The 25,110-nt window shown below is 38.0% G+C and overlaps 2 protein-coding genes across 11 annotated transcripts in view; one reads left to right on the forward strand and one right to left on the reverse strand.

Annotated features, from left to right (window-relative positions):
* Rexo5 (RNA exonuclease 5) overlaps positions 1–14,032 on the forward strand; it is a 48,047-nt gene extending 34,015 nt beyond the window's left edge. For 3 of the 5 annotated variants that reach the window (XM_013141919.3, XM_013141918.3, XM_005007524.4), the window contains 7 exons: positions 5,670–5,774; positions 6,130–6,267; positions 8,649–8,741; positions 9,228–9,438; positions 9,670–9,857; positions 10,803–10,921; positions 13,609–14,032. In XM_013141919.3, coding sequence (XP_012997373.1) covers positions 5,670–5,774; positions 6,130–6,267; positions 8,649–8,741; positions 9,228–9,438; positions 9,670–9,857; positions 10,803–10,921; positions 13,609–13,693 — 939 coding nt within the window. In that variant the 3' untranslated portion in view covers positions 13,694–14,032. The remainder of the gene's footprint in view (positions 1–5,669; positions 5,775–6,129; positions 6,268–8,648; positions 8,742–9,227; positions 9,439–9,669; positions 9,858–10,802; positions 10,922–13,608) is intronic. The other 2 variants (XM_063226632.1, XM_013141917.3) reach the window with 2 other exon arrangements.
* A 4,590-nt stretch (positions 14,033–18,622) lies between these two features.
* The window catches only part of Dcun1d3 (defective in cullin neddylation 1 domain containing 3), a 36,374-nt gene continuing 29,886 nt past the window's right edge, over positions 18,623–25,110 (reverse strand). For all 6 annotated transcript variants that reach the window (XM_013142097.3, XM_063226634.1, XM_003477800.5 and 3 more), the window contains one exon: positions 18,623–23,867. In XM_013142097.3, coding sequence (XP_012997551.1) covers positions 23,384–23,867 — 484 coding nt within the window. In that variant the 3' untranslated portion in view covers positions 18,623–23,383. The remainder of the gene's footprint in view (positions 23,868–25,110) is intronic.

Here is a 25,110-nt window from a genome sequence, read left to right on the forward strand (position 1 = left end):
GTGCTGGGATTATAAGTGTGAACCATCATGCCTGGCTTGATCACCTTTTATTAACAGTCTGCTGCATTATTTGTTTTATTTTATGTATACAGTTATATTCTTTTGCTCACTCTCCCTCTTCTTACAAGAAGCTTACATTTTACTTTCCCTCTCCCTACTTTTTCTCTTTCTCGTTTTGTTGTTTGAGACAGGGTCTCACTGTGTAGTGCAGGCTGGTCTTGAACTTGGTTATGTAGCCCAGGCTGATGTCAAACTCACAGATTTCCTCCTGTCTCAGTCTCTCAAGTGCTGGGATTACAAGCATGAGCCATCACGCCTGGCTTTTTCTGCCGCTTTCTGTATGACATTTTCTTAATCATTTGAGAATAAGCTACTCACATCCTGGTACTTAGCCCCTAATTACTTCAGTACATATTCATGGAAATGAAAATATTCTTACATCTTTCTCAAGATGTCTCATCTAGTAGCACATAATGTCTGTAATTTATTAATGTTATTTATTTTCATCACTTGGTCAAAATATTGTCTACTTCTTCATTATAGAGTTTAGAGGTGAACATTCAATATCTTGCATTGTAGAAAAATGAATGACTCTTATTCTTTCCTCACACCACAGTGATCAATACTAAAGAATTCTATGATTCTAAAATGTGGGAATTTCTCCCCCCCTGCAAACAATCAATTCTTCAGTAGACATCAACTGGGTGTCCTTTAATTCAATACAATTCTGGCATTATCTACGTAGAGTAGCTTCAAAAGCTATAGCTTGAAGGCTTAGTCCCCAGGACTAAGCATTTTCTTCCTTTTTAGTATAACATATTCAGGCTTATTTTGGTGTTAGAAACCAGGGTTTGACTGCTGCTGTGTATATTGCTACTTGGATGTCTTTGCCTCAGACTCCTTAAGTAGACATACATGCACACACATACATATATGTTTATGTATTTGAGAAATCATGTGCCTGTGCTAGTGCCTCTTAATTTCAAACTATATGGGATTCTATTCTTTTTCTAATTCCTTATTTGTATCTCTTTTCTCATCTTGGGAATATTGGCTCCAACAACATCAGCATTTGTTCATTAGCTCAGACTTATTAAACCAAAACTCTTGAGACTGAGAGATCTCTGAAATAATTGAACTTATTAGGTATAAGAGATGGTAGCCAGAAAAAAAAGGAGAGGTCCCAGAATAAGTTCCCTTAGTCACCAGCAGCAAGGCTAGGAAGCAATTGGAAAATTGTCTGCCAGATCTACAAAGTCTCAGGGTATTTTGTAATGACAGTTTGAGTAAGGAAGACATAAGTTGAACTTTCATTGGCTTTAGATAAAGGAGAAAGGCTTACTCAAAGCTAGAAAGCTTTGAGATAGTAGTATACTCCATAGGAGAAATTATTGTTTCTAGATGGGTTGGGGTTGTAAACAGGATACAGTGGCATCTAGTGGATTTGATAGTATTAAAAATTTCAGCATACATTCAGGAATGCGTAGTAGTGTTTGATCCTTTTTATTTGTAGCTTGTGAACTGATAAATTTTCCTTTTTTCTCCTTTTATCCTCTGGACCTTTGTATTTACGACATTTTAGAAATTTTTTTTTCTTAATCAAACCTAAGCTATATCAAAATTATTTTTAGAATTGATGCATCCTTATCATATATACTGTATTTATTCTGTATTTGTTTTTGCAATTTTCACCTCCTCTTCTTCTACCCATGATTGATGGCATTCAACAAATGTAATTCACTTGTAAATTACTTAGACTTTGTTTTGATGATCCAAAAGCATAGTAACTTGCTTCCAAAAGGCTAACTCACAAAAAAAAAAAAAAACTAAGAGAAGTGTCATTGCTCCTTATGTCTCTTTCATCTAATTATGCCTCTGCCTGTGTAAGTAAATAACTTTTGTTTTTTTTAATCCATTGTTTGTTTCTTCTTTGTAAAGCATATATATGAAGGCATTTTTATTTCTCTGAAGATAGCAAACTGTATAAGCTCTTTTGCAGTTGGCTTTTCCCCCTTATCAGTATATCGTGGAAGTGATATTATATCAGTTTGTAGGAATTTTCGTCATTCTTTATTACAACCACATTTTGTGCATTGTGGATGGTCTATAGTTTTCTTTTTTCTAGTTCTTAAGACTGTTTTCTTTATCTTTTTTTAACAGTTCTATAAGTAATGTTTCTGGAGCAGTGCGAGCTATCATTGACTTCAGATTCTTCTTTTCTTCTATATTTAGAACTATAAATTTCTCTTTCCGGGCATAGTGGTGCATACCTACTGTTCTGAGTTCAAGACCAGTCTGGGTTGCAGAGCGAGTTCAAGGGTAACAGCGTACACTACATAGTGAGACCATATGTCAAAAAAAGAAAACTTCTTAAGTTCTACTTATTCTACATATACTGATAAGTTGTGTTTTCTTAAACATTTCATCATAATACTTTTTAGTTTTCCTTTTGACTTTTTCTATGAATCAGCATTCATATAGCAGCATATTAATTTAGTTTTCAAAAATAGTACAGTATTTAGGAATTTTTCACACACATTTTTATTATTGGTTTCTAATGTAATTTTTCTGTTCAAGAACATATTGTGCATTGCTTGGATCCTTTTTAATTGAGAAGTGAACCCTCTGGCTGTAAATGTAGGTTTGTCTAGTTCTTCTTGGAGTTGTATTAATTTTTGCTTTATGTATCACAAAGCTTTGCTCTTAAGTTTAGTAGGTTTATATCCTTCTGACAAACTGATCAGAAAATTTATCATTATGAACAGACCTTATTTATCGTAGAAACATTTTTCTGATATCTACTTTGTTGAGTATTATTACCTCCCATTTCCTTTTTATTGTTAACGTCATAAATTTTTTATTTTTTATTTACATTTAATATGTTGGTATTTCCTGAGAGCCGGGATTATAGACATGTGCTACCATGCCTCAAGTATCTTTATACTTAATGTAGACTTCTTTTTTTTTTTTTTTTTTAAGACAGGGTCGCATTATGCAGCTCAGGTTGACTTTGTAGACCAGATTGGCCTCAAACTCACAGTAACCCTCATTTTTCTTGAGTGCTAGGAAATGTGGATTTCTTATAATCAGCAGTTAGATTTTGCTTTTTTTCTTATCTGAAATATTGGTCTTTAAATGGAGATTTGCATTTAGTATGATTGTTAATATTGTTATGTTTAAGTCTATTAACTTGTCATTTTCTGTTCTCTAGTTTCTTTCCTAAATATTTTATTCTTTGGAGTTAGTGAGGTATCTTTTTTTAATATTATTTTATCTTTGGCAGTTTACTAGCTATATACATTAGTGTATGATTTTAGTACTTTTAGAATTTGTAGTAGAGTGGTAGTAGCTTATCATAATTTGCCTTTAAAAAAAATTACACTACTCCATATATAAGAACCATACAACTATATACTTGCATTTCCTCCCTCCTAGCTTTAGTGCTGCTGCTGCTGTCATACATTTCATTTCTACATATATTATAAACCCTATACCGTATTGTTGTTGCCTTTGCTTTAAATAGTTATTTGTAGTCTGCCTACCTTTTCCTTCCTTTTTTTTCTTTCCTTTTTCTTTTTTCTTTCATTCTTGTTGCTTGCTTGCCTCCTTCCTCTTTTTCTTTCTTCCTTTTTTCTTTTCTTTCCTCTCTCTGTCTCTGTCTCTGTCTCTTTGTATTTTTTTTTTTTTTTTTTTTTTTTTGAGATAGGATTTCACTGTGTAGTTCAGGTTGGCCTTGGACTCACTATGTGGCTCAGGCTGGCCTCAAATGATGATCCTACTGCCTCAGCTTCCTGAGTGTTAGGATTACAAATGTGGGCTGCCATACCTGGCTAGAAAGATTTTAATAAGAAGAAACAATAGTTATGTTTACTGTGTAGTTATGTCTAATGTTTTTCCACAGTTTTTTTTTTTTTGGTACTAGGAATCGAACTCAGGACCTTGCACTTGCCAGGCAGGCTCTGTGCCACTAAGCTGCATTCCCAGCCATATCTAGTGTTTTTCATTCCTGTGTAAAAATCTGGATTTTGATCTGGGTAGTATTCTTAAGTTTTTAATATATCCAAAAGAGGGTGTTTTGGGGGTAGAAATAGGTATGTAAGTTTTTCTTCAAGTATTTAAACATGTTATCTTGTTTTTTAGCTTGCATGGTTTGTTAGGGGAAATCTATCACCCATAGGGATGTGACATTTTCTCTTGCAGGTATTGGTTTTGGTTCTGGTTCTGATAACATACTGGGGACTAACCCTAGGGCCTCATTCATTCTAGATACAATTTCTAGCCCTGAGCTACAGACCCATTCACTTTTTTAAAGTAATTTGACTTGATATACATTTTGGTGTAACTTTTTAATCTTTCTTAATGCTTATAACTTGTTGAGCTTCTGGGATTGGTGAATGTATTGTTTTATTAAATTACAAAAGCTTTTGACTGCCTCTGAGGATTCTCATTATAAGTACACTATGATGTGTATAATTGTCCTATGACTCACTGATAGTAGGTTTCTTTTTTCTTTTTTTATCTTCTTGTTTTTAGGTATTTTTTATTGCTATGTCAAGTTCCCTAGTTTCTCTTTGTAGTAGCTAATCTATTGATAATCTCATCCAGTGTTCTTTCACCTCAAAAATACTAATTTTAATCTCTACAGGTTAAATTGGCTCTCTTATATCCATGTCTTTAATGTATCTCAAACTTTCCTGTAGTCTTTCAATTTCAGAATATGGTTACAGTAACTTTTTATATCTTTATCTCAATTTGTTGTTCCATGTTAGATCTGGATTATTTTTCATTGATCTTGTTTGTTTTACTAATACTGATACCATTTCAGTGAGGGTGCTGGTACTTTTAAAGTATGGGTTCTAGGATATGAAATCATCAGGGACATGGTGGCAGTCTCAAGACTAGCTATAAGGAAGTTTTTCTTACAATTGTGGTGACTTTTTTCTTCTCAGTAAGTGGAATTCAAGGTCATTACTCTGTGTGTGTCTTTTTTTTCCTTTCTCTTTGCCCATTAATTTCCTTTAGTCTTCAATACAATGCTTCCAAAGGATCCTTGCTTTATTTCTATTTAAGTGAACCTCCTTACCCCCAGTCACTGTTCCTTTCAGGCTGCCAGATACCTTTCTTGTAGTCAGGAAAATGGAAAGGAGAATTTATAGTGTTTTGGGCTCCTAATTGTGCCTCTTGCTTGCTTGACTTGTGATTTATGTTCACTATTAGACATTTAATCAAACTTCTTCTGAGAATAGGTTTGTGTGTACATTATTTAATAATTGTATGCTCTCCCCCATTTTTTCCTTCACTGAATTTCTTAAGCCTCCTCTCTTGCTTTCATTACTTGCAGGCTTATAGAAGTCTAACTGGTGGGATATCTGTTGGAATTTAACTTATTTTCTTACTTAGAGGTAATTTGGAGATTATATAGTGGCCCATATCTCTTATTAATGCTAAAAATATGGATTGTGTGTAGTCTCTTTATTTAATAATTTTGTGGCTTTTTTGGGTGACTGTGCTGGTCACCATTTTCCTCCAATCCTGGAATTCACCCTTATATTACTTTTTAATGTGGGTAAAAGGACAACTATTGTTTGTTTTATTGTGGCTCCATTCCAACAGCCAAAATAGGTAAATACTAAGTCCCTACCTCATTCCGGCTGTGCTGTTCTCTCCAGGTCTTTGATCAAGCCAGAGTGGAAGTTCCCCTCTTTCCCTTCAGCATTGTCCAGTTCTCTTTTGAGTCCTTTTCACCTGTCCTCACTGAGGAGATGAGTAAAAAGGTAAGTAGATGGGTTTTGCTGAACAGTTTAATTTTTATAAAAAAAGGAATCAGGCATACATGGTGTTTTATATTTCAATAGTATATCATCTGCATCTCTTCATATCACTATATAATTTCTCTTATTTTTAAGGATTACATGCTATCCCCTGTATAGTTTACTTATTACTGATAGTATTAAGCTTTACAAATTTTTCTGTTACGAATAATGTTGCAGCAAGTATCAGTATACACAGATTCTTATACATTTGGTAAGTTGAAAAATTTCTTGAGTAAAGTTATCCCATGTTTTAACTTAGGGCTTCAATTCTCTTTCCATGCCATCTCTTCATTATATTCTATTGTTTTTCTTATAGATGAAGACTAAGTGGAGAGAGATGTCAACTGTCTATGTTGGGCCGGTTAGCAAAACTTGCAACTTTAGAGCTCTGAAGAGGCTGTTGAAGAGCTTTGGCCCAGTTGAGTCAATGTCTTTTGTTCTTGAAACTTATCAGGTAAGGAAGCTAGAAAATTCAGATTTTGATCCACTAGATTAGTGTTTGAAATTCAGATGACTTCGGGGTCATACACATAATTAGTGAAGTAAATTTCACTGTCTCTACCTCTGAGAGTAGAAGTTTTTGACCCATAAGAATGTACAAGAGATGATGAAAATATATGTTACAATAAGATACATTGCCACTAATCCCTTTGAAATATTCCTCATTGCTTCACACTTATCTCTCTTTTTGTGTCTATCTTGCATCAGAGAACCAAATAGTCAACATTGAATATAACCATTGCATCTGGGTCAGTGAAGACCAGGATTGATATCCAGAGTGATAATATTATAAGCTTGTATAGAGACATTGAGAAAATCATCAAAAAATGAATATAACAAAATATGTATAGAACAATACACAACTAATAATAAAGCTTCAGAGAGGATAAAAGTAACTAAGGGGAGTTAGGCTTTACCATAAATTTTTGTACCTTTAAAACTTGTAATTAGGCAACTATTAAATTGGTACCTTAATAGCTATTAAAATGAAGCAAAAACATAAAAACTTTCAATGTGATCTGAGTGCAGTATCCCAGATATTTAAAAATGTACTTTTCCCAAATCTTTCATTAATGTTTTTCCTCTGACTAAAATTAGAAAGATGATTGCTGAGAAGATGGACTGGGGGATGAGAAGGTAGTTGCAAGGCATAGTAACTTCATTTTATAAAAAGTCATTCTATTGACACGTGTGTGTGTGTAATATATATAATATAATGTACCCTTTTTGCCATTATCAATACATTTAAATACATTTTATTGTGTAACCATTATTACCATACATCTGCAGAGCTTTTTCATTATCCCAAATTGAGACACCCCATTAAACAGTACCTCCCTATTGCCTTCTTTCTTCATCAGCTCCTTGATACTTTCTGGCATTATGAATTTGACAGCTGTGTGTAGTTCATATAAATGGGATCATATAGGGCTTGTCTTTTTGTGTCTGGCTTCACTTTGTGTAAGTCTTCATTGTTCATCCATGTTTTAGCATGGATCACAATTCTGTTCCATTTTATGTGTATGCAACATTTTGTTTATCCATTCTTCCATTAGTGGACATTTGGGTTGTTTCTACCTTTTGCCTGTTGTGAATCATGCTGCTTTGAATATGGATGTAAATGTGTTCCAGTTTTCAAGTCTTTGCATCTACATAGAAGTAAAATTGATGCATCAAAAATAAATGTTTTAGGTTATGAGGAAGTACCATACTATTTTCCATAACATCTACATCATTTTACATTCCCATCAGCAAATAACAAGGATTCTAATTTCTTCACATCCAACCAGTACTTTTTGTCTTTTCTTTTATGATGCCATCCCAGTAGAGGTGAAGTGGTATTCCACTTTAGTTTTGATTTGAATTTTCCTAATATAAAGCATCAGTGGCCATTTTCTTATCTTCTTTTGGAGAAATACCTATTCAAATGCTTGCTCAATTTTAATCAGATCATTCGGGTTTTATATTATTATTTTGCCTTTTTGAGATAGGGTCTTGCTATGTAATTCAGCAGGCTGGCTTTGAGCACACTTTGTAACTCAGCTGTCTCAAACTTGAAACAATCCTCCTGCCTCAGCCTCCCAAGTGCTGGGATTACAGGTGTGCACCACCATGTCTAGCTCCTGGGTTTTATATTATTGAGTTATAGGAATTCTCTATAAATTTTAGATAACCCTTCTCAGACATCTGATTTCCTCCCATTCTGTAGGTTGCCTTTTGGCCCTGTTAGTGCTCTTTGACACATACACATTTTAACTTTTGGTGAAGTCCAGTTTGTTCATATTGTCTTTTGTTGCCTGCCTTTGATGTCATCTTCAAGATATCATTGCCAAAAACAGTGTTATAACGCTTTCTTATGTGTTTCTGTCTTCATAATGATGCTGTGGCTCAGATAATCACAAAGATTTAGCTATTCTGAGTTATTATATTGAAATTCATACTTTTTGAAGATGTGGCCTAGCCAGTGGAAGAACTTAACCCCACCAAGTTTATAGGAAAGTTGCCCATTTAAAATTAGGCTAATAGGACAGAAGTGACTTACATAATGACTTTAGTGAAGTATAGTAAATACTGTGAAAAGCAAACTGGATATTAAAGAATTTAATGCTTTATTCACATCACTCAGAACAATGAACCCTGATTTTGAGTGATAAAAGTTAGTTATTGTCAGAGAACCAGTTTCTGAATCTTGATGATTGTACTTAAAGTTGACTTTGGTGGTCAATATTTATTTAGCTCAGCATAACAAGGACATCTGTTCTGGTGGCTCTGGCCACTGTAATTTGGGTTCTTCAGCTGGAAAGCAACAGTAAGGAAATTTTGATCTTTCTGCAGCTTCATCTCTGTGTACAGTATGAAGTCCTAGAAGCTGCTCAGCTGGCCATAGAGTCCTTGAATGGTGTTATGGTGGAAGGTATCTATGTCAAGGTAAGATGGTCAGAGAAAGCTGAAAGCAGCCTCTTTCAGTCAGACCTGGCCTAGCACAGCCTGTATCTACTATGGCCCAACACATACAGGAAACACACTAGAAAGGTCCAGGCCTATGAGATTTTCTGTTATGGAATGTCTTCATCCAGGTCTGGCATTCTCTTAACAATGACATAAGACTTTTAATTTTTGTTACAATCATCCTGGGCTAGATTGAGTTTTTAAATTCTGTATTACTATGTAGGCCCTCCACTGGTTTATTCTGGGTGGTCAGCTTTCAGAGGGATCATATGGTTTGATTTGAAAGGTTTTTGGCAAGTAAGCAGAATTTCCATGTCAATCAGTTAACTCTCTAATTATAGTTCTCTTAGGCAGTTACCATTAGCTTTTTTTACAGATTAGGAAGCTTCAAAAGTTACTAATGTACACAGCCCTGAGGTTGAAAGTGTTGCCTTTCTATCACTGACATCACTTTTCCTTGGTTAGGTGCGGAGGCCTGTGACAGAGCTTACTCTTGATTGTGATATACTGGTGAATGAGCTGGCACAAGATTCTGAAAACCGAGATACTATTTATCTGTCTGGAGTGAGTGAAGCCTTCAAAGAACACATGTTCCAGCAGTGCGACCACTTCCGAGGCCTAGAAGCTGTGATCCTGCCTAAAGAAAGTGGAAAGCAGAAAAAATACTGTTTCCTGAGTAAGTCTGCCACCCTGTGTGTCCCTGGAGGAGGAGCTTGGGGATGGTGGTAACAGAGGTCAGAGAAGGGAAAGGTTCATCAAATAAGCTCTCCTACAGTGCACAGTAGATGAAGACAGGAGCCCCTTATTATGGTCCTTCCCCTGGAGCCCTCATCAGGTTCTAGCTTGTATGGAAATCACTTTTCTTGGCCCTTAATAACAGAATATGAATGTATATTCTTATTTTCAGAATTCAAAACTTCCGGCAATGCCCAGAGGGCCCTCACCATTCTCGCAGGCAAGGACTGGAAGCTGAAAGGCAGGGGAGCCCTAACCCCCAGGCACCTCCACGAATGGCTCAGGGACTTCTCATCTGAATCAAGAAGACCTCCAGGGCTTCGAATAACACCTCTTCCTTCAGATCAGCAGGCCTTGCAGGTGTGTGAGTGAATGATTTTTCTCATTAGAGTAGCAAGGTTTCTGCTGTGGTTTGCCGTCTCTGGACCCTGGACCTGAGTTTCTGGCGATTAGTCAGGAGAGTTCTGCTCAGTGATACGTGATCTTTCATTTATGCCCAGTCAACAGTCCTGTGTCGCTGTCTACCTTCCTGTAGCCCTCTACACACTATTTTCTTCCAGCTCTGTGATACTTCTACCTTCTTCATGCTTGCTAAAAACTGGTTTTTATTCTTCAAGACACCTGCCAATGGATTTTGGAGTACTAAAGTGGGAAAATGGAGAGCTAGACATGTATTAGTTCATCTAATTTAGGTTTCCCAAAGTTGTACATACACAAGATAAATTTTGGTTTTCATAGGTGGACTTTTTTGTTCATTTTTACTTTTATAGTTATTGACTTGTTTTTCTGATAGTCTACTAGAAAAATACACAAGGTTCAGAAGAAATTGCCTCAGTTTAAAGGAAAAAGTTAGAGGCAGACACTGGAATAGAGATAAAATAGCTAAAGCTTGGAAAACCCTGTCCTAATCTCCCATGTTTAGCAGATGAAAAACAATGATGGGAGCTGGTTCACTATTCACTCACACACGCACCTGCAAGGCCTGCTGATCTGAAGGAAGCGGTGTTATCCATCATCACAAAGATAACTTAGTGCAGAGGAGAGACTAGACACTTCATTAATGATGTGGTTTCCCTAGCTTGGGGCCCTAGAAGACCCATCTGAAGGAAAAGATAGCAGTCATCCTCCTCTGAGGAGGTCCTAAGTCCCCCTGGAGGCTTGCAGTGTGATCTAGCTTCAATAGAACGTTTGTACAGAACCTTTACTGAGAATCCCAAGGCCTTAGAGCCTGACAGAATGTTGCAACCCTTCTACATATGCACAGAGTGTGTCTTGTTAAGTGTTGACCTGTGCCTTTGACTCTAGACTCTGAAGACGGACCATCCAAAGATAGCAGCTTGGCACTGGGGCCAGAAGATTGGAAAGCTCTACCACAATATGGACCCAGGTACCCTCTGCCTCGTCCTGCTTCCAGGATCCAAGAGGTAAGGACAGTGATAGGCTGTTGATCATGATGCTGGCCCTTGGATTTAAGCTGTTGAACAAAAGCCTTTTGTTAATGTCCAGGCACATAAATAAGGACTTATACAAGTCATCTCTTAATTCTTAAATCTCTTAGTTCTAAGAGATAGGAATTATATTCCCATTTTATATTTACATGCTCTTATATCACTTACTGATCTCTCAAGGAACCAGTTAATGCCAGTTTAAAACCAGAGGACTTATATTCTTCAGTCTTCCTGGGGTAAGAAGTATCTGGTTAACCTCACTTGAAAAGAGGAGGAGGCCCAGGCTTATGCATGATTAGGGTGTCCCTCTTGGTATCAGGAATTTGTTGTCTCCCTTCCCTTTACCTCATAGTGCCTGTTTACTTTAAAGGTATGTCTTCCCTATTCTAAGCCTAAGGATTACTGAAGTAGGACTCTTGGTCTAATTCCAGCTTCCTTTACCTATTAAGTAGTTAAGAAATTTTCCCATTATGGGCTTCTGAAATGAGGGATTTGGAGTAATTTTAAAATCTTTTTAATAGTAATCCCCACCACCACCGCTACTTTTTTTTGAGACAGAGCCTCACTGTATAATTCAGGCTGGCCTTGGGCTATATGGTGAGACTGTCTCAAAAAACCACTAAAAAAAAAAAAAAAGTTAAAATGGATGGAATGAATGAGTACATAGGTTGGAACAAAAATGGAAAGGATAGTTTCCTTTTGGAGCAGTTGGAAAAACACTGGGCTAAGCAAAAGAAAAAAAAAATCTCTTAATTCTGACATTCTGGGAGATGGCACACTACAAATAGCAGAGTTTGAATACTACAGGCTTTGAAGTCTGGATCAGAAATTCATTTTCTGCCATAAAATTCTTGTAATTTGCGCTTAAAGGTCACTGGTGAGATGGTATACCTACCGGTTAGCCTGAAAGTATTGCTTTCTCTGAGAAGCAGAAATAAGTATTAGATATTTGTATTAGAGGGGACTCTTAGATCAATACACTTTGAGTAGTCTTATAAGTAAGCTAACAATTAAAAGGTGAAAAGTAAAATCTGACCATAAGTTGCTAATACAGCTTTTTGTTTAATAGCAAATTCCCTAGGGGGATAGAGAGGCAGCTTCCCATTAGGTAGCTTGTTTGGACCAGTGTGTGTGGAAGAAGGGGTGGCATAGGGGATTAATCTTCATGTTCTCAGGTAGAATGCTTACATTACAGTCGAGGACCAAAGCATTCTCCTTGCAGAAATAGTATCCATATTCCCCAGAGGTTAAACACTTGGGAGAAGTACAGGGGTCAGGGAGCAAAGAAGGCTTAGGTTTTGACTGAGGCAAAGATTCTGACAGAAGTTTGACAACTCAGGAGAATCAGACTCTAGAAGCAATACATCCTCTGAAGTGAGGAGAACCAAGTTATTCCTTCCCTTTAAAAATCACACTGTGGAAAAAAAAAAAAAAACAAGAAAAAGAAGAGAAAAAAAAGTCATACTGGGATTTCTGCAGCCATATTGATTGAACCTAGTAGCAGCATGCATTTCCCTATCACCTTACTGTTACTGACTTCCCTGGGTCTTGTCTGGAGCTTCTCCCACTTTGCCAGGGGACACTTGGGGAGTCAGCTGCTCAGGAGGAAAGCTACGTAAAGTCAACAAGATTCCTCAGCCAGGGCCCTGGACTCAGCTCTTTATCCTTACATTTCTGGTAGCTGCTGAATTAATATTGGAAGTAGTGATAGTCATTATAATCTATTAAACCCTTACTAAACTGCAAATATCATACAACTAGCAAGTACATAGTCAGAATTTGATCCTTGATGATCTGTCTGAATCCAGAGCCACTGTTTTGCCTTAGATTTCCACTTTTCCATCCCCAAAGACTGGTACGGCTAGCTTAAGGTCGGACATTAGGTATATACCGAGACTGTGTGTTTTTCTATTTCTGCTTATTCCTTTAAACAACTGCATGAATATTCATGAAAGTGTGCAAGGATATAGGAAGTACTGGATGATTCCTAAATTCTAAGTAACGTGCTAGGTGTTTTACGACACATTGTTAAATAAGTTATTGTTTTGTAAAATTTTTTGAGTATTGGCACATTGTAGGTGCTACAAGTGTTTAATGAACAAAAGACTGACTTAATAGCAATTTATAAGGACTCTCAGGACACAGTTCCATTATTGATATCCTGGTTCTATCACTATACAGTTGTATGACTGAAGCACATCATTTAATATCTCTAAAAGTTGTTTATTTAAAATGGAGATTTAAAATGGAAATTATTCTTACAGCATTAAGATGTTTCAAAGTTTACGTGAAAACATGATTACAGTCCTTGATATATATTAAGAACTCAATGTACGTTCACTGTTATTGTCTGTAATTCTCATGAAAAGCTTTGTGAAATAGTAATAATAGAGTTTCATAATTGAGAAATGAGGATTGGTTCAGATGTGCCTTGTAAATATCTGTCTCTTAGGTGGCAGGGATAGGACTCGAATCAGGCCCCTGGGACTGGTCTGTTCTTTCCATTGAGCCATTCTCACCAGACAGCTTTCCATAAACCTGCCTGCCTCTTGCTCTGTGGTATTTACACACGCTCAAATACTTACCTCCTATAGCCAAAAAATTTATAACCATTTATTCAACCGTATGGATAAAAACCTGTTTACATTCCTCATTTATTGCAGCAGCATTTATGGATCACTCCCTGGCCTAGGACTGATGGCCATAAAAGATGAAGAGGGATGTACCGCCACAGGCATGGGTTTGTGAGTCTGCCCATCACTTTGCACATGTTTCTTACCTTTCATGGACAGCTGCCAGGCCTCTTCATCAGCTTCTGTGGAAACATGGTGTACCAGCTAAAGTTCCATTTATATGCCATTGGCAAATTTTCATTATGTGCCTAAAATTCAAGCATTCTTCATCTTAAGAATCCAGTTCTATTTTCTTTTTGTAAGTTTATACACCCAGTTGCTCATTTCATGAGCACTCCCATGAAATGGTATATCTGATGAAGTCAGGAAGAATGACTTGTGGAGAAAACCACCGAATAAGCATTTGTCAAAGTCATAATAAATGTTTGAATAAAGCAAATTTCTGTAAGGCAAATTGTTTCCTCATTGGCAGCTGTCATAAAATTGAAGCGGGAGAAGGGATAGACTGAACTGAAAAATCTGGAAGTTCACCAGAGTGAGACTTTTTAGCTTTTTACCAACCCTGGAAACCTTACCCAGTGTTTGGGAATTCCTCCCTCCCTCAAAATGTGGCTGCAGTGCCACCTTCTACCAGTAGGTGCCTCCATCACACCACCTGCACCCCAGGGAACTGGAAACTGAACTCAGTAAAACCAGCTTCTGCTTTGCCTTTTAACCAGCTAACTGGTAAACATTCCCAAAACTGACAGAGATGTAGAGAGGTTAACTGTCCTCCAAAAAGGCAAACTAGTCTGTCATGTATATGTATCAAAAACCTAGCTCCATAATCAGACCCTGCAATCTCTAGAATAATTCACACAAAAACACATGTGGAGGTATCAGAGCTTACAGTGGAATTCTAGGTAGCCATTTTTAAATGTGTGTGTCTGAGTGCCTAACAGTGAATCCAAGTTTACTTATTGTATGACTTGAATTCCGTAGCATCTGTTATGATAAATGAAATTATACATTCATGATATATATATGTATTTCATATAATTTGTTGTATGAAGTATGGAAGGCAACAGAAGAGATGTATAATTTGTCTGATTCTATAGGAAAAATTTTACAAAGCTATTCGGAACTAAACCTAGAAGCCTGTTTCCCAAAATATTAACAGTACTTATCTCTGGTTAATGTGACTGGCAAAATAGGTTTTGCCAAGTGGTTTTCTGTGTGTAAGCTGGACTTTAAAGTTGCATATATTTTTATGATTTAAAAAAAAATGGTTCTACTTTAATTCTCAAGGTTGGCTATTTAGAGATGTAACAAAGTTCTGATCCTAAATGGATCTAACACGGAAGAACTTGATTTGAGATTAGGACATTGCTACTTGGGGTCCCACTGTCAGGAGTATAGTTTTCTGCCAGCTTCAGCTGCAAGGCCCTGAGAACAACTTGACATTGACAGTGTTGTTGGATTCCTTCCTGCTCAGCTGAGTCTCAGAACTGTGGCAGTTTAAGTTGATGTATGTACTTCTTGAGGCTCTTCTCCCAAGAGACAGAGTAAGTTCCTATGTTGGATATGAGAAGGCCTGGACAGCCTTGCTCTGGGGTATTCTTGGGCAAGTTAGTTAATCTTATTTGCTGTATAAATTTCTATTTTCACAACTGTTATAAAAATTTAGAAATACCTACTTTTACTAACTTGGGAGAACTCAACGATCTACTTTGTGGAAATTGACAGAATAGTGGGCTATGTATGAGTTATTTTCCTTGTCAGAGCCTTTTGCTTCATCTCTAAATGTGGCAAAGTTTGTATCTGATTCATAAGGTTATCATAAAGATTAAATTAGGGAAAGCCCAGAACAAGTGCTCCATAAATAGGAGGTAAAATGTTAAGATCACTAAAGTTCTGGAGCAGATTAGGGCTCCCAGAATTTAGGGCACTCCCCTCGCTCCCAAAACTAGCTAAGACCCTCTTTCTGAATGGGTGGGGCAGGTTTCCCTTGGGCTTCAGCTCCAGAACCCTATAGACCTGAACCAGAATGCCTGAGACCTCAGTCTGCACACACTGTTCTTTCAGTCGATGCTCCCACCTTTTGGAAGCCAAAGCTGCCAACTTGGCCTCTTGCAAAACACACATTCCATTCATAAGTGCGTTTGTGCATTTTTCCTCCCACACCCTTGTAGGCAGCCAATGCAGAGCTGCCAAGGCAGCTGCTGGAGAAGTGGTGTCTGGTTTAATGGGGAAAAGGCAACTCTTAAAGAGTTTTTACAGAACTCGATTCAGGCTTTGAACGGGTTACTGCCATTTTCTGGTCTCACTGCCAATCAATAATAGGACAGTCAGCCATGTTCATGTTCCTTTGTTGTCTTTTTTGTAATAATCTCTTCCATACAAATAGGTTAAACCAATAAATGGAAATTTGAAAAATCCAGAAAAGTTAAAATTACATCTAATCCTGCCAAGTCAATGATTGTATTTTATAAATTCCTGTCAAATTTACCCCATTATTCAAAAACGGAGTTTTAAACAGGTCTCATGTTCCTAAAACACAGGCCTACTGACACAAGTTCCCAAATGCTGCTGCCGGCTATACCCTTGCATATACATATTTGGCAATTATTACTCTAAAAGTTTATAAAAGAAATTACTGGATTAAACAGAATTAACATTTACATTCCTTTATTTCCAGAAAGGTTTTTGCTGTTGGCGAGCATCAATTTAATCTCTGCAACTTGATACGTTAAAAATTTTTTTTTTCATTGTAGATCTGATTCCTATAGACTGCTCTTTAGACTTGCATCCAACTTTTTCTTTCCAGGAGCTTTTTGGTCAGTTCCTTTTTTCTTCAGTGAGTTGTCCATATTCTTAGCCCATTTTTTGGTTTGAAAACCAAGTACTTTTCAATAATGAATTTTAAGACCTTCTTATGGATCAAGAAATATTAACTGTTGCAAAAGCATTTCTGGTTTGCTTGTATGTTTGTTTTGAGATGGGGTCTTCATTTACAATGTATGCTGGCCTTGAACTTGCCACAATCCTGCCTCAGCCTCCTTAATTCAAGTACTGGGATTACAGGCATGCACCATAAATTAAACTTATTCTTTTATGATTTCTTCTATTTGCTTTTATGTTTAGAGAGTCCTGACCCATCTAAATGTTTATCTACGGGCAAATTCATATACAGTACTTACCATGATTTTTTTCTTACAGTTATACCCTCATTTTTGGAACTTACCTTGGCAGATAGTGACTCTTCCCAAATATTAATTTTACCCAACTACCTATCATTATTTACCCATTAGAGGATGCCTCCCTTTTTTTTTTAAAGTCCATGTATGTACAAGAGCTGGTACCTGTTTTTCTGTCTCACAACAGTCCACTCTTGTAGCTATTTTAGTATTACTAGCAGTGGCTCATGAGTCCCCATCAAAATGGATACAACATACCAAGAGTTAAGATGCTTTTCTGCTGACTGCTTTACTACTATATTCCATTAGGACCTCCTCAGCACCCCTAAGCAGAGACTAAAAAGAATGCAAAACCCAAAGCTTTCGGCTTTCACAAGACATGGTATCCTCAGAAGTCCAAGGAAAGGAGAAAGTTAGGATAGCTTTCCTAACCCTTCTCAGATTACCCTTTCTGGTCTGAATCTAAAACGAGCTACAGGGTTGATTTCCAGATGATTGTTCAGTCTAAGCATCTACTTTGGTAACTTGATTTGGCAGGAGGGAAAAGACTAGGGCTAACTCTTCTGGACCTGCCCGACTATTTGCTGTACTGTACTGGTTGGCAGAAAGTCTATTTCACATGCATGCAGTTAAACTCACCTGTCAACCGTGTGAAAGTTACTTGCTTTTCATCTAATTGAAAACTGAAAATTAAATTCTAAGCACTATAGTAATACCTTAAATAACTTCAGGCTTTATACAAGCACCCAAAGCTTTACCTTCCACTTTGTTGGTTCTCCAAATCTGTAAGGCCCTGGCACAACTCCATAACTCAGAAGGGCCCAACGCACAAGCTCCAGGGCCAATGGGAATGTAGTTCTTATGACCTACTTTTCAAGAGAAAAAAGTTGCCCTTACATATTCTGGTTCATAGAAAAAAATTGAGGAAACCTCAGAAACTTCTTCTTAGCTAGGAATATATTCATGACCCCTAAAACTTACACAACCAAAGAGAAAAGGAACATCTAACCCTCACCATTGTATTTATTTTTAGGAGACAGTAGTGTGAAGTTGGGACTCTTGAGGGAGGCCACAAGCCTTCCATGAAAGAAATGACTAAGGTGGTCAGTTTTCCTAGAAGTAAACAGCAGCTAGACAGAGCACAGTGTAAGGAAGCTAAGGATTCTACATGGTTCACCATGTTAGAACCTTCTAGAATATAAGATGGGGCCATGGGGATCATGTTCAGCTCTCACATTTTGGCACAGAGGGAAGCTGAACCTCTACGAGAGTAGTGATGTGAAATATCACTTGTAACCATGCTACTCCCCTCCCATTCTCTGGATTCCCTGCATGACTTACCTGATACCCTTTTGGAAAACCTTAAAGTTTGTAGTGATTGAGCATTTCCATGTCTTGGGTACTTTTCTTTTAAATCTTAACACAATGCAAAGATTTCTTCACTTTACATATGAGTAAAACAGAAGATCACCAACTTGCCAGTGGTCACATGCAGTGGCACCAACAGTTAAAGACACATCAGGTTGTCTCCTTTGCCTTAACTCCTGTGAACTAAAAATCTGAGGTTAGCCGTGTACCTGACACAGTGCTCAGATTTATTTTTTCAGTTATTGAAACTACTTACATAGTGACCCTGTAAGGACTTACATGCTGTTTGCCTATAAGTACTGGAGCCCCAAAGGCCACTCACTTGAGTTTGGTATATGGGAGGTCAAATATACCCATGTTTGGAGCTTGGTGATTTTGTGCTGTCTGGATTATTTTCCAGAGCATAAGAATTGTGTCTCAGTATTGTTATGTTGGAAGAAGCTCTAAGTGGATGAACCCTGTCCCGGAATAAAATCATTTTTTCTTTTTGCAGAAATATCAATAGTCAGGTAAACAAATTTATTAAATCCAACAGCAGGTAATCTTCCAAATAAAAAAAGACATCAGAAGAAAAATGCAGACATCAAAGACAAATGTAACAAGTTAATAAAAATATTCAAGGGGCCATTTGCAGAGTGCAACAGTGCAGCGAATATAAACCAAAGTATTAACTTTTGTCAAGTTTGTACAATCTCATGAAATACACACTGATCACAAACTAAGAGGGATCCACAAAGGTGGAGGGTCACATGAGCAGTGGACTCATCACCTCAGCGGCTTAAGGCAGGATATATGCAGGACCAATCCATCCAAGCCCCATATGCCTATTGCTTCAAATTCCCTCTTTAAAACCTAGACTCATACTCATTAGTGCAACAGGTAAAAGCAGTTAACCACAGAATAAGGGCTGGGAACCTAGGTCAAAGGGAAGACACTTCTTCCAGAGTAAATGTACGTGTTGGTGGGGAGGGGGCAGCAGCTGCTGAATGGCTTCCTTTGGCAATATCCAAGATTTGAAAGTAGCAGGAAAGGATAGTATGTGGTGAAAGTAGGTACCCATGAGAGCAGACTGGCTTTCAAAGAAGAAAGGGAGAATGTGATACCCTGGCACCTGAATTAGAAGCAGAACTTGATGTTTTCTCAAAGCTATTCCAACCCTCCTGGCTTCTGCAAATGTCCTAAAGCATCAGTTTACTTTTTCTTTTAAAAAGGGGGAAATCTTGCCAATTCTGACAGACATATGGTCCCAGTTCAAGGCCAGAAATGCTATGATTAAGCCTAACAGGGGAATGAACTCTAAAGGGGGGAAGGTGGGACTCCCCGCTACATGACTCAGAAAAGAGACTGGGAGTAGGAGTAGAATCAGTGTCATGTTCTCACATGAGTCCCAATGAACATATTCCAATAACTTTAATAGTCCTTGCAGCCATTTAAACAAACACTGCCAGAGTTCTCCAAGGAAGACTGTCAGTTACCAAGATGTTCAAATTCAAGTCTACCAAGGAAGACCTTTGTCAGTTACCAAGATATTCAAGTCATTAAACAAATACAACAGACACAAGAAAAGCAGCAAAGCAAGCAACTAAAGGGGGAAAACAATACAAAGTTACCACAAACCCTAACAGCAGCTTTCTCCAAGTCCTTATTAACTGTCTAGCTCAGTCTACTTTTAGGCTGTGCTGCGCTGAAGATCCTAATAAACACAGCAAACCAAACAGTCCCAAATACATATTTCGTAAACTTTTAGACATTTTTATCCCAGTAACTTCCCACCATTGTTTAGTATAACTTGGCATTAGTACAGAGTGTATGAGGCTATCAAGTGAACTATGGGGGTTCAAACACCCTACAGCCTTCAGACCTGAGGACTAAATTCTGATGCCAGGGCCATCAATACTGTTTCAGACTAATACTGTGTGCCTTAATCCTCTCTTCCTCCACAAAGTGGCTGGTTTGCACTCATCTTTGAGAAGTTCAACATGTTCCTGCCAGCTTGAACCACTAGTGGTACATGTGTGACAGTCTCATCGGTCGTACCAACCATCCAGTGGGACAGTCATGCATGTATGGCCCAGTCATAAACATGTTAATATTGAAAACGCTGCTTCACACATTTCAACTGTATTTCTCCGGACCTGTAAGTCTGGTTGAAATTTGAATCTTTAGCCAGCTCTATCTAGGGGTTTTCTTCCCTTATTAGAAGATACACAAGTGGGCACATTTGGCAGGATGAGGGCAGAGCTACAGAGGCAACCAACTAAAGCATAACAAAGTGTCATTACAAGAGATAAGGTTAAGAATGATACATTCAAATTTGGCAAAGATGGAGCGCAATTCAATGAAGTAATACTTCATACCAGCTCGCGAATTAACTGCTTAAAAAAAAAAATCAAAAAATCACACTTCACAAAGCCATTTGTCACAACTAAGTAATCTTGCAACACATACTCACTCAGCTTGTTAGAGGCACTCTGATGCTGCAGGTGTTCATATCCTGCCCCTCTCCACATATCACCCAAGTGGCAAAATGCTGATGTGAGAGGTGGGCTGGCTTATCAGAGGGGCAACCATTTGGCCTCCTCCACAGAATTTCTGCTTGTTCACCTTCTAAGCAGTAAACCCATCTCAAGGTTGAGAGGAACAGGAGCTTTTCACTTCCCAGAAGTATAAATACAAACCCTACACACATCTCACCTTGGATCTCTGCAGAAAAACTGCATTTGTGGTTATGAAAGAGTCAAGCACTGGCCCCGAGTTACTGCAGTTTGAGATCCCTGCTTAGTATCAGGCCCTCAAACCTGGAAGTAAGTTCCTGTCTGACTGCTTTTTCTGGCTTCTCAACAAATGGATCCTTTAAAAAAATATAACCAAAAATAATTTCTGAATGGCTCTTTTAAGAGTGGGGAAGCCGAGCAGTTAAAATCCAGTACCAAAATGTACTCACTCTAATTTGATGCATGGAGTACGAACTTATAGGCTGGAGAATTTATTTCAAATTTTTGAGGTCCTCCGTTGCCTCTTTTTGTGTACTTTTCCTTCATTCAACCTCTACGCATTCCAGAATTGGGAAAACCTGGGAGTTACAAACTGGATGGATGACAGGTGGTGTCTTTTAAGAACTCTATGTGGGGACCCACCCACACATGAACCCATAGAACTTGAGGGGCCCTGGAGAATCTTAGGCAAGGACCTTGGGTCTTAGAAAAAAACAAGACTACTGTGGTTGATTTTAAAGTTATTCAACTGCCCAGCTAGACGGAACAACTGACAGGTTTAAAATTAACAACAAAAATCAAATTCCAGGTATGTTCCCCATGTCAATACGAGTTTTAGAAAAACTATGACAATATCCTTAAATAATCATCTTTGTAAAGATGGGAGCCCAGAACTGTAAGGCTTCTGATAGAGTAACTTGACATGCAGGAGTATAAACAGTTACAAATTTTATTTAAAAGATTCCCTTTTTAATCTGTTCCAAAGTATTGGAAGCTGAACTGTACAAACTTCTGCCACCCACCCCTCCAGTTGTTTTTTGACAGTATATATAGAGATATATATATCGATACATACATCTCTCTATATACATCTTAAAATGGAAAAGTAACAAGTGGACTTGCTATGGAACGAGACAGGATGAGAATCAGCTCCTCAGGCCCCGGTGGCAGTTTGGCCAAAGCTGGCCCGGCAGAGCGAGTGCATGGAGGAGTCTGAGGAACTGGGCCCCTTTCCTGTGAGGAAAGGGCTGGACAAACTCATATTCTTTTGTAGTGAAAACTGTCCAAATTCAGATATGAAAGCCTCCATTATGATGTTCCCTGGAACTCTTCTTATACTTTATATATTGAAGGCAGCTCCCTCTTTTATGGCCAGTTTTAGCAGGCAAAGAATCAAAGGAATATAGATACATATATGTGTGTATACATATATATTTTATATAGGTAAAATATATACATATTTTATATATGTATATATACATATCTGGGAGGAGGGAAAGGACAAGGAGGGTCATGTAAACCTAAACAGTCATCACATTACCCCAAATGAGCCTGACACTAACAAGGAGATAATAAATAACTCTTAGGGGTTAAGTGACAACATGGGTGCAGCAAGAAGGGAAAGGGCACACATATAACTATTAAATACACTTTGATATTTGTGCGGCAGAGTCCAGGATTCTGTACTTGCCAGACAAGTAAGCTGATGATACTCAAAGAAAAAGAAATTAAAAAAAAAATTCAAGCAGAGCTCCATACCACAGTTTTCTTTCAAGTCAGCTGGTTGGCTGGCAGTGTTTTCAGACCACCAGGAACAGAAACTTTGGCTCCAAGGCAAATGAAAAAAGAAAGTATTTCCACTTAAAACATGAAAATACAGAAACTTCATCAAAGAAAGAAAAATATCAAAGAAGTCTACTTCCAGCAAAACTGAGGTAGCACTGCTTTCTCTGCATTCAATGTTAAGTGGTTCTCAGTACAATGTATTCTAAAAAAACAAAACTGCTCACTTGACTGACAGGTGCAGCATGTTGAGGGATAAACTCAACATGAAATGCAATAGGTCAAAGCAGGAATGAGCAAGTGACAGAAATAAGGGTTTTTGATAAATTAGCTTAAAAGGGGGTTGTCACCAGACAGTAAATGCTCTTGACTAGCCTTGGCTCTCCAAGAGCTCCAAATCGCCTGGGAATTAATGCAATGTGGTTAACAGTTAACACTGCTATTCAAATCTGTGTAAATCTTTAAAAATAATTACAATAACCTAAACTCAACCATGTAAACAGCACTACACACAGTACAGACCTGCCCTGAAAAACAATATGCAAACTGAGATCTGGCACTGTATCATTTTGTAACTTTAAGTCAATCTAACAGTCCAATTCTCCCCAACTGGCTCTACATCCTCCTCCACCAAAAAGCAAAGAAAAGGAAAAAAGATTTTGTGCAAGAAATGGCAGGCTTATTCTAGCTGAAGGCTTCAAAAAGAAAAAAAAAAAAAAAAAAGAGAGAGAGGGAAAAAAAAGCACATGTAGTCAGGTTCAAATATTTTGAGGGATACCTCCCAAAAGAAACAACCAAAATAACCAAAAAATGAAGAAAGTGCCTAAAACATGATACAGCATTTTAGAGCCCTTTCAGATACAAGGCAGAGAAAGGTGTGAAGTAGAAAATATCCGGATCTTCAGTAATTTCCTCAAAGGTCCAACTCCTTGCTTCGCTGCAGGGCAGTGGGCAGATCCCTGCTGCTGCCCTGCGACAGAGCCACTAAGTTTGCTCCTCGGGACACAAGCCCTCGGGCCCTGAGCTGAGTGCACCTCTCCCTTCCCCTTCTTTTTTCCTTCGTTCCATTTCCCACTCCACAAAGGTATCGAAGAGACTTGGCCAGGCCTCATCTTCACTGTAGTTGCTGAGGTCAGGACCAATCACCTGAGTGAAGTTAAGGAACATGTTCCAAGTGTCCCGGGAAATGCCCTTGATCCCCGAAGGGTTCTCTGTTAAGAAGTTTAGCCACTGGTCCAACACTGGAGGATTGTTCTGGGTAAAGACTAGTTTCCACAGGGCAATGGCTATTTCTCGATGCAGTGACCGCTGCCCTTCTTCAGAGTCCAGGCCAAACTGAAATGTAAACCGGTAGAGATCCTTGAATTTATCCTCTTGTTTGGCTTCAGTCAAGAGGCTAGGGAACCGTGCACAGATCCCATCAATGCTGTCTGCACTTATTGCTTTGCAGCCATCAAAAAACTCCTTCCTGCAATAGGAAGGAAGAGGCAAAATTAATAATTATAAATTATATTATTTGGTGAGAGGCAATAGATTATAGAAATTAAGAGCATAACTGAGGCTCTTGAGCTTAGTTAGAATGCCGACTCCTCTACTAAGAAGTCCAATGTCCTTGTCTATCACACAATGAGAATACCATTAAATAAGTTAATAGACATGCTGGGTCTGGGAGGAATACAAGAAGAAGCCAATCCACCCTTCCTGTGAGCCATGCAAATCACACGGGGCCCAGGAAGAGAGACAAGCCAATTTGTCCTTCCCGTGAGCCAACCAGTTTACAGGCTGAGAATCAAGAACACCCCCTCCTTTACCCCATAAGCAGCCGGCTGATTTGGAGGACAGGCTGATTGATAGCAACTGAGGTACAAACACAACTAAATGCTTGTACTGTTTGATTGACTTTGCAGGCCTATGGTTGGTAGTAGGAGCATCTAATAGGAGGATAATATATGCAATATAGCAAATATGGGGGATTTCCTTTTTGAAAACCAGTACTGTTCTGTTTTGTCCCAATTGTTCTGTTTTATTCGATATTCTGTTTTGATTACTGTTATTCTGTTTTATTTGATTTTATTATATCTGATGGTATGGACAACTATTTTGAAGATAACAAGATATATCCTGTTTTGAAGTTCTGTAGCACTTTCACTGTTTGTTTTGGTTGGCTTTATTCTGTTTTGTTAGGTTTTAGTCTCTTTAAAAAACAATTTAAAAAGTTAATAGATACAGTATTAAGTCCTTCTGTGTCTGGCACATGGTACATAGTTCATATTGGTTCACTCATTTATTCATTCATCTTCCCAAAACTAAACTCAAGTTTCCTGCTCTGTGGCCTACTGATTTCTACTTTGCATTGGGATAAGTTGCACTTTCTCTCCCTAGCCTGATTCTCTACAGGTTGTTCTTGGTTTCATGGAGTGACAGAGGCATTCTCCCAGAAATCACTGTATTGGAGCGTTCATTGCCTTTGCATATGATTGTTATACAATAAATATCAAGTGAGGACTCACAAAGAAAAAAAGTCTGAAATAGCAGTTGGACTGAACACCAGAGTTCCACAATATGGCTCATTCTGAACTGTTCCTCATTTAACTGCAGGAAAAGATGTTTGCTGCCCAGATACTCACAAGCTGCCTGGTAATGCTACAATATACTTCAAATATGATCTAAAACTTAGGTGTTGTTCTGTGAAAAGAATTATGCAGCACATG

The sequence above is a fragment of the Cavia porcellus genome, unplaced genomic scaffold (genome assembly GCF_034190915.1).
Source record: "Cavia porcellus strain 051 isolate PalLab524CR breed Dunkin Hartley unplaced genomic scaffold, mCavPor4.1 scaffold_16, whole genome shotgun sequence".
NCBI classification, from domain to species: domain Eukaryota; kingdom Metazoa; phylum Chordata; class Mammalia; order Rodentia; family Caviidae; genus Cavia; species Cavia porcellus.